Here is a 17125-nt window from a genome sequence, read left to right on the forward strand (position 1 = left end):
CATCCACATATCTTTTATTTCATCCGGCGATTCCCTCCAAAGTAAAAGCAATCATAGCGGCTGCTTAGCCTGCTTGATTGGTTTTACTGGCGGCGGGAAAAGGCGTCCCCTCCCGTCAAAAAAAAAAAAAAGCTCTGGGTTCGGCTCAAGCAGGGTTGAGTGAACTTCAGAGAAGATCGGACGCCGAACCCTATTGAGATCAACGTATCAAGAATGTGCATTTTCGGATGGCCAATGCTCTGAGGAGCACGTACCAAAATATTTTTTTAATTCACCCCAGATGCCATAGGCCTGTGCAGAGGGTGTGTCGGCGGGGGGGGCCTCAGAGAAAGGAATTGGGAGAGGAGGTTAGGAGGAGGAACTGCCTGGAGTATTCATGAGGGCCCTGACCAATCCCCAACAGATGGGCTGGCCCTCAAATACTCTGGGTCAGCCCAGCTGGGGGCAGTGGAGTTCGGGTGGAAGCTGGAGATGGAGTGTTAAATGCCCAGATGCCATAGGCCTGCGCAGAGGGTGTGCCGGGGGGGGGGGGGGGGGCTCAGAGAAAGGAATTGGGAGTGGAGGTTAGGAGGAGGAACTGCCTGGAGTATTCATGAGGGCCCTGACCAATCCCCAACAGATGGGCTGGCCCTCAAATACTCTGGGTCAGCCCAGCTGGGGGCAGTGGAGTTCGGGTGGAAGCTGGAGATGGAGTGTTAAATGCCCAGATGCCATAGGCCTGCGCAGAGGGTGTGTCGGGGGGGGGGCCTCAGAGAAAGGAATTGGGAGTGGAGGTTAGGAGGAGGAACTGCCTGGAGTATTCATGAGGGCCCTGACCAATCCCCAACAGATGGGCTGGCCCTCAAATACTCTGGGTCAGCCCAGCTGGGGGCAGTGGAGTTCGGGTGGAAGCTGGAGATGGAGTGTTAAATGCCCAGGTGCCATAGGCCTGCGCAGAGGGTGTGTCGCCAGGGGGGGGGGGGGCTCAGAGAAAGGAAATGGGAGTGGAGGTTAGGAGGAGGAGCTGCCTGGAGTATTCATGAGGGCCCTGACCAATCCCCAACAGATGGGCTGGCCCTCAAATACTCTGGGTCAGCCCAGCTGGGGGCAGTGGAGTTCGGGTGGAAGCTGGAGATGGAGTGTTAAATGCCCAGATACCATAGGCCTGCGCAGAGTGTGTGTCGGGGGGGGGGGGCCTCAGAGAAAGGAATTGGGAGTGGAGGTTAGGAGGAGGAACTGCCTGGAGTATTCATGAGGGCCCTGACCAATCCCCAACAGATGGGCTGGCCCTCAAATACTCTGGGTCAGCCCAGCTGGGGGCAGTGGAGTTCGGGTGGAAGCTGGAGATGGAGTGTTAAATGCCCAGATGCCATAGGCCTGCGCAGAGGGTGTGCCGGGGGGGGGGGCTCAGAGAAAGGAATTGGGAGTGGAGGTTAGGAGGAGGAGCTGCCTGGAGTATTCATGAGGGCCCTGACCAATCCCCAACAGATGGGCTGGCCCTCAAATACTCTGGGTCAGCCCAGCTGGGGGCAGTGGAGTTCGGGTGGAAGCTGGAGATGGAGTGTTAGGCTGTCGGTGGCCCGTGAGGGTGCCCCCTAGTCTGGGGTGGGGTGAACTTGGGCCTGGGCTCCCGAAGGAGCAGAAGGGACCCCTCTTCACAACACACAAGAGGTGTCCTGACTGGAGGCACGGGGAACAAGGAGAGGACAGCAGGAGAACACTGCTGGGCAAATCTCCAGGGAGGAAGACAGCTGGGTGGGCTGGTGAGGGATACGGTTTGAGAGGACTGGGTGCAAGCAGTCTGGAGTCAATCTGGTAGGACTGTTGAGAAGTAGCCAGGAGGGCTAGAGAAAGGGGCAGCTGCAGCCAGGTGGGCTGGCAGTGTCTGAAGAGGTGGTGCTGGCATCAGTAGCCACAGGAGGAGGACAAGGACTTTTTGCTACACTACCAAATTCTTTAAGTATATAAACCGTAAAAAAAGGGAGGACAGACTATATTGGACCCATAAAGAATGATGAGGAAGGAGATCTGGTTACAAAGGATGGGGAGATGGTGAAGGTATTGAATTTATTCTTCTCCTCAGTCTTCACGGGGGAATCGGGGGGCTTCAGTAACCAAAACTGCAGTGTTTATCATACATGACACATCACAGGAAGCCCCTCCATGGTTAACATAATTAGAAATAGACTTAGGAAACTTAATATTAATAAATCACCGGGACCAGATGGCTTACACCCGAGGGTACTTAGGGAACTCAGTCAAGTAATTGCCAGACCATTGTTCCTAATTTTTACTGACAGTCTACTGACTGGAATGGTACTAGCAAATTGGAGAAAAGCCAAAGTAGTACCAATATTTAAAAAAGGGCCCAAAATACATTCCTGGGAATTATAGACCAGTCAGCCTAACATCAATAGTATGTAAACTCTTGGAGGGGATGATAAGGGACTATATACAAGATTTTAGTAATGAGAACGGTATCGTTAGCAGTAATCAGCATGGATTCATGAAGAATCGTTCTTGCCAAACCAAACTACTAACTTTCTGTGAGGAGGTGAGTTGCCATCTGGATAAAGGAAGGCCCGTAGACGTGTATCTGGATAAAGGAAGGCCCGTAGACGTGGTGTATCTGGATAAAGGAAGGCCCGTAGACGTGTATCTGGATAAAGGAAGGCCGGTAGACGTGGTGTATCTGGATAAAGGAAGGCCCGTAGACGTGGTGTATCTAGATAAAGTAAGGCCCGTAGACGTGGTGTATCTAGATAAAGTAAGGCCCGTAGACGTGGTGTATCTAGATAAAGGAAGGCCCGTAGATGTGGTGTATCTGGATAAAGGAAGGCCCGTAGACGTGGTGTATCTAGATAAAGGAAGGCCCGTAGATGTGGTGTATCTAGATAAAGGAAGGCCCGTAGACTTGGTGTATCTAGATAAAGGAAGGCCCGTAGACGTGGTGTATCTAGATAAAGGAAGGTCCGTAGACGTGGTGTATCTGGATAAAGGAAGGCCGGTAGACGTGGTGTATCTGGATAAAGGAAGGTCCGTAGACATGGTGTATCTGGATAAAGGAAGGCCCGTAGACTTGGTGTATCTAGATAAAGGAAGGCCCGTAGACTTGGTGTATCTAGATAAAGGAAGGCCCGTAGATGTGGTGTATCTAGATAAAGGAAGGCCCGTAGACGTGGTGTATCTAGATAAAGTAAGGCCCGTAGACGTGGTGTATCTAGATAAAGGAAGGCCCGTAGATGTGGTGTATCTGGATAAAGGAAGGCCCGTAGACGTGGTGTATCTAGATAAAGTAAGGCCCGTAGACGTGGTGTATCTAGATAAAGGAAGGCCCGTAGATGTGTATCTAGATAAAGGAAGGCCCGTAGATGTGGTGTATCTGGATAAAGGAAGGCCCGTAGACGTGGTGTATCTAGATAAAGGAAGGCCCGTAGATGTGGTGTATCTAGATAAAGGAAGGCCCGTAGACGTGGTGTATCTAGATAAAGTAAGGCCCGTAGACGTGGTGTATCTAGATAAAGGAAGGCCCGTAGATGTGGTGTATCTGGATAAAGGAAGGCCCGTAGACGTGGTGTATCTAGATAAAGGAAGGCCCGTAGATGTGGTGTATCTAGATAAAGGAAGGCCCGTAGACTTGGTGTATCTAGATAAAGGAAGGCCCGTAGACGTGGTGTATCTAGATAAAGGAAGGTCCGTAGACGTGGTGTATCTGGATAAAGGAAGGCCGGTAGACGTGGTGTATCTGGATAAAGGAAGGTCCGTAGACATGGTGTATCTGGATAAAGGAAGGCCCGTAGACTTGGTGTATCTAGATAAAGGAAGGCCCGTAGACTTGGTGTATCTAGATAAAGGAAGGCCCGTAGATGTGGTGTATCTAGATAAAGGAAGGCCCGTAGACGTGGTGTATCTAGATAAAGTAAGGCCCGTAGATGTGGTGTATCTAGATAAAGGAAGGCCCGTAGATGTGGTGTATCTGGATAAAGGAAGGCCCGTAGACGTGGTGTATCTAGATAAAGTAAGGCCCGTAGACGTGGTGTATCTAGATAAAGGAAGGCCCGTAGATGTGTATCTAGATAAAGGAAGGCCCGTAGATGTGGTGTATCTGGATAAAGGAAGGCCCGTAGACGTGGTGTATCTAGATAAAGGAAGGCCCGTAGATGTGGTGTATCTAGATAAAGGAAGGCCCGTAGACGTGGTGTATCTAGATAAAGTAAGGCCCGTAGACGTGGTGTATCTAGATAAAGGAAGGCCCGTAGATGTGGTGTATCTGGATAAAGGAAGGCCCGTAGACGTGGTGTATCTAGATAAAGTAAGGCCCGTAGACGTGGTGTATCTAGATAAAGTAAGGCCCGTAGACGTGGTGTATCTAGATAAAGGAAGGCCCGTAGATGTGGTGTATCTGGATAAAGGAAGGCCCGTAGACGTGGTGTATCTGGATAAAGGAAGGCCCGTAGACGTGGTGTATCTAGATAAAGGAAGGTCCGTAGACGTGGTGTATCTGGATAAAGGAAGGCCGGTAGACGTGGTGTATCTGGATAAAGGAAGGTCCGTAGACATGGTGTATCTGGATAAAGGAAGGCCCGTAGACTTGGTGTATCTAGATAAAGGAAGGCCCGTAGACTTGGTGTATCTAGATAAAGGAAGGCCCGTAGACATGGTGTATCTGGATAAAGGAAGGCCCGTAGACTTGGTGTATCTAGATAAAGGAAGGCCCGTAGACTTGGTGTATCTAGATAAAGGAAGGCCCATAGACGTGGTGTATCTAGATAAAGGAAGGCCCGTAGACGTGGTGTATCTGGATAAAGGAAGGCTCGTAGACGTGGTGTATCTAGATAAAGGAAGGCCCGTAGACGTGGTGTATCTAGATAAAGGAAGGCCCGTAGACGTGGTGTATATAGATAAAGGAAGGCCCGTAGATGTGGTGTATATAGATAAAGGAAGGCCCGTAGACGTGGTGTATATAGATAAAGGAAGGCCCGTAGACGTGGTGTATCTGGATAAAGGAAGGCCCGTAGACGTGGTGTATCTAGATAAAAGAAGGCCCGTAGACGTGGTGTATTTGGATTTTGCAAAAGCATTTGACACAATTCCCCATAAACGTTTACTGTACAAAATAAGGTGGGTTGGCATGGACCATAGGGTGAGTACATGGATTGAAAACTGGCTACAAGGGCGAGTTCAGAGGGTGGTGATAAATGGGGAGTACTTGGAATGGTCGGGGTGGGTAGTGGGGCCCCCCAGGGTTCTGTGCTGGGACCAATCCTATTTAATTTGTTCATAGATGACCTGGAGGATGGGGATGGGGGAAACAGTCCAATCTCTGTATTTGCGGATGATACTAAGCTAAGCAGGGCAATAACTTCTCCGCAGGATGTGGAAACCTTCCAAGAAGATCTGAAGAAATTAAAGGGGGGGAGGGGCAACTACATGGCAAATGAAGTTCAATGTAAAATAATGCATTTGGGTGGCAAAAATTTGAATGCAATCTATAGACTGGGGGGAGGGGAACCTCTGGGGGGATCTAGGATGGAGAAGGACCTGGGGGTCCTAGTAGATGATGGGCTCAGCAATGCCAAGCTGCAGCTAATAAAGCAAACAGAATATTGGCATTAAAAAGGGATCAACTCCAGAGATAAAAGGATAATTCTCCCCTCTACAAGACTCTGGTCCGGCCGCACCTGGAGTATACTGTCCAGTTCTGGGCACCAGTTCTCAGGAAGGATGTACTGGAAATGGAGCGACTACAAAGAAGGGCAACAAAGCTGATAAAGGGTCTGGAGGATATTAGATATGAGGAAAGGTTGTGAGCTCTGAACTTATTCTCTCTGGAGAAGAGACGCCTGAGAGGGGATATGATTTCATTATATAAATACCGGACTGGTGACCCCACAATATACAAATACCGGACTGGTGACCCCACAATATATAAATACCGGACTGGTGACCCCACAATATATAAATACCGGACTGGTGACCCCACAATATATAAATACAGGACTGGTGACCCCACAATATATAAATACCGGACTGGTGACCCTACAATATACAAATACCGGACTGGTGACCCCACAATATATAAATACCGGACTGGTGACCCCACAATATACAAATACCGGACTGGTGACCCCACAATATATAAATACCAGACTGGTGACCCCACAATAGGGAGAAAACTTTTTCTCAAAAGGGAGTTTAACAAGACTCGTGGCCACTCATTAAAATTTTAAGAAAAGAGGTTTAACCTTAAACAACGTAGAGGGTTCTTTACTGTAAGAGCGGCAAGGATGTGGAATTCCCTTCCACAGGCGGTGGTCTCAGTAAGGGGCATCAATAGTTTCAAGAAACTATTAGATAATCTCGCAACATACAGGGATATACAATGTAATACGGACATATAATCACACACATGGGTTGGTCATTTTTCAATCTTACCTACTATGTTACTATGTATGTAACTACCAAAGGGGCCTGCGGTCCCTGCCTGTAAAGGTCATTTGCTATTGGTCGGATTGCACTATTGTTAGACCATTCGTACAGTGCCAGCCGGTCCTGGGAGTTGTAGTTCTAGCAAGGAAGATTGTGCTGGAGGTAGAAGGAGAAGTGTAAATACGGACTGTATATAGTTGTGTCCCTGAAGAGTTCTACTTTGATCAAGTGGGCCCCCCATGATACCCTAAACACTGTCCAAGTTCAGTACCCCTAATAAAATACAGAAAAAAAGCTGCAAGGACTGTTTCTTGACTTCAGAGTGCTGTGGAAAATTCTGTGTGCCTGGCTGTGCAGATTGGGAGATACCTTCATTCTGCAGGGGAGTCGCGCTACACGATAAAAAGGAAGGGGTGGGGATAGTTGTCACAATATAGTCCAAATATGGCCAAATCTAGATGATGTCACTGCAATCCCCAACCCTTTGCCTAAATAGTAGGGATCCTCAGTGATGTCAGAAGATCCAGAAGGTGCAACTGCTGCTTCATTAGGAAGCAGTGAAAGTGGGAAGCTGTCATATACAGAAGCGGTAGGAATATCGTCTTCATGTATGATGCACGGCTCCTGCCGAACAAAGGGGGGCGACACCGCCAAAGTTTGAATGGAACTATCGCCTCATCCCTACTCTTTCAGAACTAGACTGAGCATCAAGCCTATCATTTATCACTGATTGCCATACTTTCATCTCAGCCGAATAACATTTTAGTTTCACTAGAACTTGGAGTAATTCCTCGTGGTCAGTGTAGTGATCCCTTACATTGGTGACCAATAGGAGAAGGACCCCTTATATCAATGGTCAGTGTAGTGGTCCCTTACATTGGTGACCAATGGGAGAAGGACCTCATATCAGTGGTCAGTGTAGTGGTCCTTAACATTGGTGACCAATGGGAGAAGGACCCCCTTATATCAGTGGTCCCTTATATTGGTGACCAATGGGAGAAGGACCCCCTTATATCAGTAGTCAGTGTAGTGGTCCCTTACATTGATGACCAATGGGAGATGGACCCCCTTATATCAGTGGTCAGTGTAGTGGTCCCTTACATTGGTGACCAATGGGAGAAGGACCCCCTTATATCAGTGGTCCCTTATATTGGTGACCAATGGGAGAAGGACCCCTTATGTCAGTGTAGTGGTCCCTTACATTGGTGACCAATGGGAGATGCACCCCCTTATATCAGTGGTCAGTGTACTTGTTCCTTACATTGGTGACCAATGGGAGAAGGACCCCCTTATATCAGTGGTCCCTTATATTGGTGACCAATGGAAGAAGGACCCCTTATGTCAGTGTAGTGGTCCCTTACATTGGTGACCAATGGGAGATGGACCCCCTTATATCAGTGGTCAGTGTAGTGGTCCCTTACCTTGGTGACCAATGGGAGAAGGACCCCTTATGCCAGTGTAGTGGTCCCTTACATTGGTGACCAATGGGAGAAGGACCCCCCTTATATCGGTGGTCAGTGTAGTTATTCCTTACATTGGTGACCAATGGGAAAAGGACCCCCTTATATCAGTGGTCGGTGTAGTGGTCCCTTACATTGGTGACCAATGGGAGATGGACCCCCTTATATCAGTGGTCCCTTATATTGGTGACCAATGGGAGAAGGACCCCTTATATCAGTGGTCAGTGTAGTGGTCCTTAACATTGGTGACCAATGGGAGAAGGACCCCCTTATATCAGTGGTCCCTTATATTGGTGACCAATGGAAGAAGGACCCCTTATGTCAGTGTAGTGGTCCCTTACATTGGTGACCAATGGGAGATGGACCCCCTTATATCAGTGGTCAGTGTACTTGTTCCTTACATTGGTGACCAATGGGAGAAGGACCCCCTTATATCAGTGGTCCCTTATATTGGTGACCAATGGGAGATGGACCCCCTTATATCAGTGGTCAGTGTAGTGGTCCCTTACCTTGGTGACCAATGGGAGAAGGACCCCTTATGTCAGTGTAGTGGTCCCTTACATTGGTGACCAATGGGAGAAGGACCCCCTTGTATCAGTGGTCCCTTATATTGGTGACCAATGGGAGAAGGACCCCTTATGTCAGTGTAGTGGTCCCTTACATTGGTGACCAATGGGAGATGGACCCCCTTATATCAGTGGTCAGGGTAGTTGTTCCTTACATTGGTGACCAATGGGAGATGGACCCCCTTATATCAGTGGTCCCTTATGTTGGTGACCAATGGGAGATGGACCCCCTTATATCAGTGGTCAGTGTAGTGGTCCCTTACCTTGGTGACCAATGGAAGAAGAACCTCCTTATATTGTCATTAGTGGGAAGACTGCCCCCCATACAGATCATTGATGTCAGTTGTCACTGAGAGACAGATATTGTTCATTGCTCAAGGAACCCCTAGAAACCTTTGGAGGAACCCTGGCTGAGAAAGGCTGGACTAGGCAGTAATATATTTCTCTCCCCCTTGGTGGGAGTGGAGATGATCCCATCTATAAGGATATACAGTACATACACACACAGCACAAGGCCGTGTTCACACTACGAGACGTTTCTCTGGGCTGCAGTTCCTCTGATCTCCACAAGATGGTGGTGATCTTCTCACTTCTACCATAGAGGCAGCAAATCTCTATGGAAGACAGGAAGTGGTGTCAGGTAATGCCAGGAAGTGATGTCAGATATAAAAAGGCAGAGCGTGACCCAGGAGGATGTAGAGCGGAGACATCGCTGGAAGTGGTAGCAGAGGAGGTAATAAGATCTTATTTTCTATTTACACCCAGTAACCCCCCCGTCATGTCCGTCCTCTTCCTCCATAGTCACTGTGACGTCTTTTATCTCCAGCAGATGATGATACACACATATATATAGTGTGGGAACCTGGATTACCCCCTTCAGGGGCAGAACATTCCCCCACTTATGGGGCCGGAACATTCTCCTCATATTGGAGACGTGTCACCTTTCCCACCAATCACCTCATCAGTCTATACTAACGGATTATATGATAATATGGGGGGGTGGATCTATAACGCACATGTTTGTATTTTATAAGCTTTATGTAGAAGAGGGAAAATAACAATTCCTGATGTCTGTGAAGGTCCCACACAAGGGATGTGTCTGGATGGTGACTGTATCATTGTGTGTGTCAGGTTCCTATAAGGTGTCAGGATGTCACTGTCTATTTCTCCATGGAGGAGTGGGAGTATTTAGAAGGACACAAGGATCTCTACAAGGACGTCATGATGGACAATCAGCCGCCCCTCACATCACCGGGTAAGAGGAGACTTTATTGTAAAGGAGAGAGCAGTACGGAGGCTCCACCTAGATCCCCCATCATCTGATAAACACATAGAAACAATGTATTCAGTCAGTGTGTGTGTTTCCTACAGATGGATCCAGTAATGGGAACCCACCAGAGAGATGTCCCCGTCCTCTGTATTCCCGGGATTCCACACAGGAAGGTCACACCATCCCCCACCAACATCAGGTAGATGAGGAACAATCACTGATAGTATCATTAGGATCTGTACATTATCTGCATTGTTACCATTGATGTCATTTTTATTATATATTCAGAGTGGAAACCTGAGAGATTCTAAAGTTGAGGTTAAAGAAGAGATAAAAGAGGAGGATGATGAGGATGGGGTGAAGGAGGAGTCGGAGTCTCTAAAAGAACACAAAGATCTGTACCAGGACACCATGGTGGAGTCATCCAGATACAGAAACCCACCAGAGAGATGTCCCCGTCCTCTGTATTCCCGGGATTCCACACAGGAAGATCACACCATCCCCCACCATCATCAGGTAGATGAGTAATGAATATTAGTAGTTCAAATTGTTATAGTGTTGTGTTTGTTACAATGAATGTTTTATTATATCTTTCAAATTGAAAACCCCAAGGATAATATTGTTGTTAAAGAAGAGTATAAAGAGGAGGATGATGAGGATGGGGTGATGGAGGAAGAGCACAAAGATCTGTACCAAGACACCATGGAGGAGTCATCCAGATACAGGAACCCACCAGAGAGATGTCCCCGTGAAAACCTCGGGGATGATAATATTGATATTAAAGAAGAGTATAAAGAGGAGGATGAGGAGTATGGAGTGATGGAGGAGTTTTCAGAAGGACACAAGGATATGATGGAGCCACCAAATACCAGGAACCCACCAGAGAGATGTCCCCGTCCTCTGTATTCCCGGGATTACACACAGGAAGGTCACACCATCCCCCACTGTTACAAGGTTGGTGGGACGGAGATTATAAGACACAGACTCATCGAGATGATGTGTGGATTTTCTATATGATGTCACAATAATAAATCTTCTATCTTACAGATGATATTCTCTCTCATTTTCTTGGTTTAGAGTGGAGATCCAATGGATATAGAATTTGAGGTGAAATCAGAAGAAGAAGAGAGGTATGTGAGGGATGATCAGCAGTCTATGGAGGAGGATGGAATAACGGGGACATTTATAGAGGAGGACACTCCTACAGAGATCAGCACAGGTGGGTCATTAACACTAAATCCATTCCTCCACCCATACTGCTCACTGATTGGTCCAGAGTAGGGCGGGGGCTGGGTGATCTCAGCCTGTAATCCCCTGGTCACTTTCCTGAGCTGTGTTCCCCGTCCTGTATTCCTGGATTTCTCTCCGATAATCTTCCTTCTCTGTGCTGCCGACACAATTTATGTCTCTAGACTGGATTTATGGAGATTCTGGGGATCAGCTGGCAGCAAAATGTTGATTTTCACCATTGTTGTTACTCGACCCTCCAAATCATTGGATTCAGGTGATCCAATCACCTCCATGGCCACAGGTGTATAGAATCACACACCTCGGCATGCAGACGGCTTCTACAAACATTTGTGAAAGAACGAGTCTCTCTCAGGAGCTCAGTGAATTCAAGCATGGTACCGTAATAGGTTGCCACCTGTGCAATAAGTCCATGCGTGAAATTTCCTTGCTACTAAATATTCCTTTGTCAAAGTGGAAGCAACTGTGAACAAGAGCAACTCAGCCATGAAGCGGTAGGCCACGTAAAATGACAGAGCGGGGTCAGCGCATGTGCAAAAGTCACCGACTGTCTGCAGAATCAGTAGCCACTGACCTCCAAACTTGGTGTGAACTTCAGATTAGCACAACAACAGTGTGTAGAGAGCTTCATGGAATTGGGTCTCCATGGCCGAGCAGCTCCACCCAAGCCTTCCATCACCAAGTGCAACGCAAAGTGTCGGGTGCCATGGTGTAAAGCACGCCACCACTGGATTCTAAAGCAGTGGAGTGACCAATCACGCTTCTCTGTCTGGCAATCCGATGGATGTGTCTGGGTTTGGCAAGTGGCAGGAAAACGGTACTTGCCTGACTGCATTGTGCTAAGTGTAAAGTTTGGTGGAGGGGGGATTATGGTGTGGAGTTGTTTTTCAGGGGTTGGTCTTGGCCCCTTAGTTCCAGTGAAAGGAACTCCTTAAGGCGTCGGCATACCAAGACATTTTGGACAATTTCATGTTCCCAACTTTGTGGGAACAGTTTGGGGATGGCCCCTTCTTGTTCCAACATGACTGCACACCAGTGCACAAAGCAAGGTCCATAAAGACATGGATGAGCTAGTTTGGGGTGGAGGAACTTGTCCTGACCTCAACCCCGTAGAACACTTTTGGGATGAATTGGAACAGAAACTACAAGCCAGGCCCTAGAACTCCTAAAGGTGCTCTTTGGGTGTTGGGCCTCTCTATGTAGCAAGCCTGTGAAAAAGCTACAACATCAGTGCATTACCTCACAAATGTTCTTCTGGAAGAATGGTCAAACATTCCCATAGACACCCTCCTAAACCCTGTGGACGGTCTTCCTAGAAGAGTTGAAGCTGTTATAGCTGCAAAGGGCGGGCCAACTCAATATGGAACCCTACGGACTAAGACTGGGATGCCATTAAAGTTCATGTGCGCGTAACGGCAGACGTCCCAATACTATTGGTAATATAGTGTAAGTGCACCTTCATCAGCACCCATTAGTGCAGCCACATCTGTCCCATGGTCCCTATGCCAGCAGTTTGTCACCACAACCAACAGTCACCAGTATATCGAAACATTTTTTTCCAGTGAGGAGGTACACCAAATACTAAGCTTGAACAATGAGAGTAGTAGGGAACTCTGTGTCTGGATCTGATTCTGATTCCGTTTTAAGCAGTGGGTCTACTACTGGATCGGAGGATGAGGAAAGTGTGCCCACCAAACGAAGACATGCTGGCGAGGTGTAGGCTACTACAAGTAGAGCAGTGGCATCCACCAGCACCTCAGTGCCATCCGCCATTAACGCAGGGGCATCTTCCAGAAATGGAGTACCTTTGCATGAAAGTCCAGGTACTAGTGGGCTCTCACCTCAGCCCCAAAGGGTTAGGACCCGTGCCAGCCTTCAATATGCCCTTCAAAACCCTTTGTGGCTTTTCCATAACTCAGGAGCAGCTAATATCCTACCCTTTAATACCCAGCTAAGTGTCTACGTGAACACGGAGAATTTTTCCCCATTGATTTTTTTTTTTAATTAGTTATTGCAGATGACTTCTTACGTTCAGTTGTGGCCCATTTTAACCTAAATGTCCAACAATTCATATCGAGGAACCAAGGTTCAAGTTACGCCCGTCCCTATGAGTGGAGGGCACTAACAGTGAGAGGGAATTAGAATCTTATTGGGCCTCACAGTCCATATGGGACTCGCCAAAAAAAACATGAGTTACACTCATACTGGTCCTCCCACCCCTTCCATCACATGCCAATCTACCCAATCCAATTCCTCCATTACAGCGATAACACCCAGTACCCTCCCCGAAAGGGCCCTGCATATGACAAATTGTATAAAATCCGGCCACTTCTAAAAAAACATTTCTCTGAGAAATGAACCCAATTATTTATTCACAAAAATATCTGAGTGGATGAGACACTTGTACTCTTCACTGGCAGGCTGGACTTCAAGCAGTTTATCCCCAGCATAAGGGCCCGATATGGGGTTAAACTCCACAAGTTATGGGACAGAGCCACGGGGTACACCTATGCTTTCCCTGTGTGATACCCAGCTGTATCCCCCTGAATGACCATATCGGGTCAAGCTGAAAAGTCCTTTGGGAGCCTCTATATCCACTCGTTGAAAAAAAGGTTATCTCTACGGCGATGATTACTTACATCAGTTTGCCTTTTTTCCCGCAATCTTCACCAGAGGAAAACTCTAGCATCTGGCCCCGTGAGAGCTATTATAAAGTGCTAGTTAATGCAAGACTACAACTAGGGGAGTCAGCGACTTTGCAGAACGAGGAAATATTGTCTATCAAGTGGAGGGACAAATGACACGTCTACATGCATTCATCAATTCACAATGACCCCCTATGTGCAAATCCCCATAGGGAACGGCCCAACCCAGAAACCAGAATTCATTCATGATTACAATTTGTTCATGGGGGGGGGGGGGGGGGTTGGGGTTGACTTCAATGATCAAATGATCCAGCCCTACCTTGCTGTAAGAAGAACCCACCATTGGAACAAGAAAGTCTCTTCCTTTTTTTTTCTTTTTTTTTTCAATTTGGCCATTTATAATACATATGGCATTTACCGCAAATCCACCAAGGCCCCCGTATCCTTTTTTTTTCTGTTATCTAGAGAAAATTGTCACTGCCCCTTTGTACCCTGAAGGCGCACCAAAAAGCATTCGCTCAGATGCACTGAGCAGACTCCATGAATGCCATTTTACTAAAAAGTCCCCCCCCCCCTGAGAAAGAGGCCAAAGATGTAAAAAACTATGTTGGATGAGCTCTAGAAGAGGAGTTAGCAGAAACACCAGTTTTTATCGTCCCCAGTGTCCTTCCCAACCAGGCCTGTGCATAGGTGACTGTTTCCACCGTTACCATACTTCTCTACCGTAAACGTAATGCCATTTTCCTTCACACCTCTTATGCCGCTGCCTGCTCCTGAACTGACCCTAACCTGTTATTTTACCACACTACTGCCTGCCGCCTAAATAGAACATACCTCTACCTGCTTGGGAACTGAAACTCTCCATAACTCAACCTGCTCCAGAACTGACCCTGGCCTGTTACTTGACCACGCCACTGCCTGTGGCCCAAACTGTCCATGACTCTTTCTGCTCTGGAACTGACCCTGGCCTGTTACTTGACCACGCCACTGCCTGCCGCCTAAACTGTCCATACCTCTACTTGCTCTGGAACTGACCTTGGCCTGTTATTCGACCATGCTTCTACCTGTTGCCTAAACTGTCCATACCTCTGCTTGCTCTGGAACTGACCTTGGCCTGTTATTCGACCATGCTTCTACCTGTTGCCTAAACTGTCCATACCTCTACTTGCTCTGGAACTGACCCTGGCCTGTTATTCGACCATGCTTCTACCTGTTGCCTAAACTGTCCATACCTCTGCTTGCTCTGGAACTGACCCTGGACTGTTTATTGACCACATTTTTTGCCTGCCGCTTGGACTGATTTTTTTTTACCCTGCAACTGTAGTATTGGGATTCATGATAACACGGTAATCTCACATATGTGATGGGCTCCAGAATAGTGTTTTTGGTTTTCTCCGGGCTTTGTCATTACCAGATTAGGGCCTGGCAGCCCGGCGGCTTCAAAGAGATCTGGGCGGGAAAAGCCTCTACCCCTGTGCCCAGGTCTTACCTGACAGAGGCCCTAAGCCTGATATTTCTACCTGCTTCTGACTTACTGCCATCATGCCTGTGCCTGCCGCATGACCTGACCACACCTCTGCCTACTACCTGTACTATGGACCATGTTCCTACCTTCTACCAGGACCAATATTTTGGCTGTGCTGACCATGTCTCTGCCTGGACAATTCTTTTGGCTGTTGCTGACCACATCTCTGCCCTGCTGCCTAGACCAATGCTTCGGTTGTGATGAATATCTCTGCCTGCATGCAGCCTGTAATGAATTTGGACAGTATTCCTGCCTGGACAATTCCTTTCACTGTCATTGACCATGTCCCTGCCTACTGCCTGGACCATTGCTCTCCTTTTGTGGACAGCTGCACTACTAAAACCACAGGTAATCTTTTGTTTACCCTTTGCTCAGCAGAATGTATTTTGGGGTGTAATTTTTGGTATGTACATGCCATGTGGTAGAAATAGGAAGGGCCTCCAAAAATGTGATGGGTTGCCGTGAAATTAAATGTGTAATTTATGCTCCTAGAATGACTGAAGGTGCTCCTTGGATGTTGGGCCTCTCTATGTAGCCAGGCTTTTTAAAAGTCTCACACATGTGGTATCGTCATACTCAGGAAGAGTAGCAGAATGTATTTTGGGGTGTAATTTTTGCTATGTACATGTTATGTGTTAGATATATCTTATAAATGGACTTTGCGTAAAAAAAAAAAAAAGTTTTCATTTTTTTTCTCCACATTTTCTGAAAACTTGTGGAAAAAACTGACATTTTCAAAAGACTCATTATTATGCCTCTTAAAAAATAAGTTACAGTGTTTGTTTTCCACAATGGGGTAATTTTGTGGGTGTGTTCACTGTTCTGGTGCTCCAGAACCTTAAAAAATATAATTGTCAGGAAATTAGATGTGTAATTTTATGCTCCTAGAATACCTGAAGGTGCTCCTTGGATGTTGGACCTCTGTATGTGGCCAAGCTGTGTAAAAGTCTCAAACGTGGTTTTCTTTTCTTTTCACATTTTCCGAAAACTTGTGGGAAAAAAACGTCACGTTCAAACATTATGCCTCATAGAATATACATTAGGGTGTTTTTCCATTGTCCTGGTGCTCCAGGGACTTCAAAAATGTGAGAGGTTGTCAGGAAATGAGATGTGGAATATATGGCCCTAGAACGCCTAAAGGTGCTCTTTGCATGTTTGGCCTTTGTATGTGGCCAGGCTGTGAAAAAGTCTCACACGTGTGGTATCGCCATACTTGGGAGGAGTAGCAGAATGTGGTTTGGGGTGTAGTTACAAGTTTGCTTATGCCTTCTGAGATATAACTTGTTAATATGACAATTTTGTGGTTAAAAAAAAAAAAAACGTAATGTTCCAAAGAATTGTGTGAAAAAATGACAACTTCAAAAAACTAGATAAAAAAATAGACCAAATAATATCCCACTAATTTGGATTCTTTTTACCAAAGAAATTTACACGTATAAATTTCAGTCAAAATTTATGAAGAACCATTTACTAAATTTGAAAAATTTGCTGCAGTAGAGAAAGTTTTTCACCTAATGCATAGAATGCAAACCTTGAGGCTTTACGACCACTTTAATAATTGTTTAAATTTGACATACTGCTCAGCTGGGAAACTATCTGGACAAGGGGCTTTATGAGAAGGTAGCTGTGACATGGCAAGTTCAATTTCTTCTACAGAAATTGGGACATCTAAGGCTTCCCGCTTACGTGTGGACAGGGAGGGAAGAGGCACCTGAGTTACGCCATATTACTAAAAGTATTGGGACGCCTTCCTTTACTCGCACATGAACTTTAATGACATTCCAGTCTGTAGGGTTCAATATTGAGTTGGCCCACCCTTCACAGCTTTAACTGCTTCAACTCTGCTGGGAAGCCATGTTCCCAACTTTGTTGGAACAGTTTGAGGATGACCTCTTCCTGTTCCAAAATGACTGCACACCAGTGCACACAGCAAGGTCCATAAAGACATGGATGAGCTAATTTGGGGTGGAGGAACTTGTCCTGACCTCAACCCCCCTAGAACA

At 46.8% G+C, this 17125-nt stretch overlaps 2 protein-coding genes across 2 annotated transcripts in view; both read left to right on the forward strand.

Moving 5' to 3' along the window:
- LOC143955445 (uncharacterized) overlaps positions 1 to 17125 on the forward strand; it is a 113610-nt gene that overhangs the window by 76627 nt on the left and 19858 nt on the right. The window lies entirely within an intron of this gene.
- On the forward strand, positions 5517 to 9930 carry LOC143956064 (oocyte zinc finger protein XlCOF7.2-like). The gene is made up of 2 exons (XM_077466191.1): positions 5517 to 9167; positions 9566 to 9930. The coding sequence occupies exons 1-2, from the start codon at positions 9051 to 9053 to the stop codon at positions 9755 to 9757; spliced, it is 309 nt and encodes a 102-aa protein (XP_077322317.1). The 5' UTR covers positions 5517 to 9050; the 3' UTR covers positions 9758 to 9930.

This window comes from Lithobates pipiens, unplaced genomic scaffold (assembly GCF_037356315.1).
Source record: "Lithobates pipiens isolate NorthernLeopardFrog02 unplaced genomic scaffold, aLitPip1_a1.2 Scaffold_35, whole genome shotgun sequence".
NCBI lineage: Eukaryota > Metazoa > Chordata > Amphibia > Anura > Ranidae > Lithobates > Lithobates pipiens.

Coding starts and splice junctions, on each gene's coding strand:
- LOC143956064 (XM_077466191.1), top strand. CDS start 9,051: ATGGAAGACAGGAAGTGGTGTCAGGTAATGCCAGGAAGTGATGTCAGA. Junction 9,168..9,565: donor TGGAAGTGGTAGCAGAGGAG/GTAATAAGATCT, acceptor TGTGTGTGTCAG/GTTCCTATAAGGTGTCAGGA.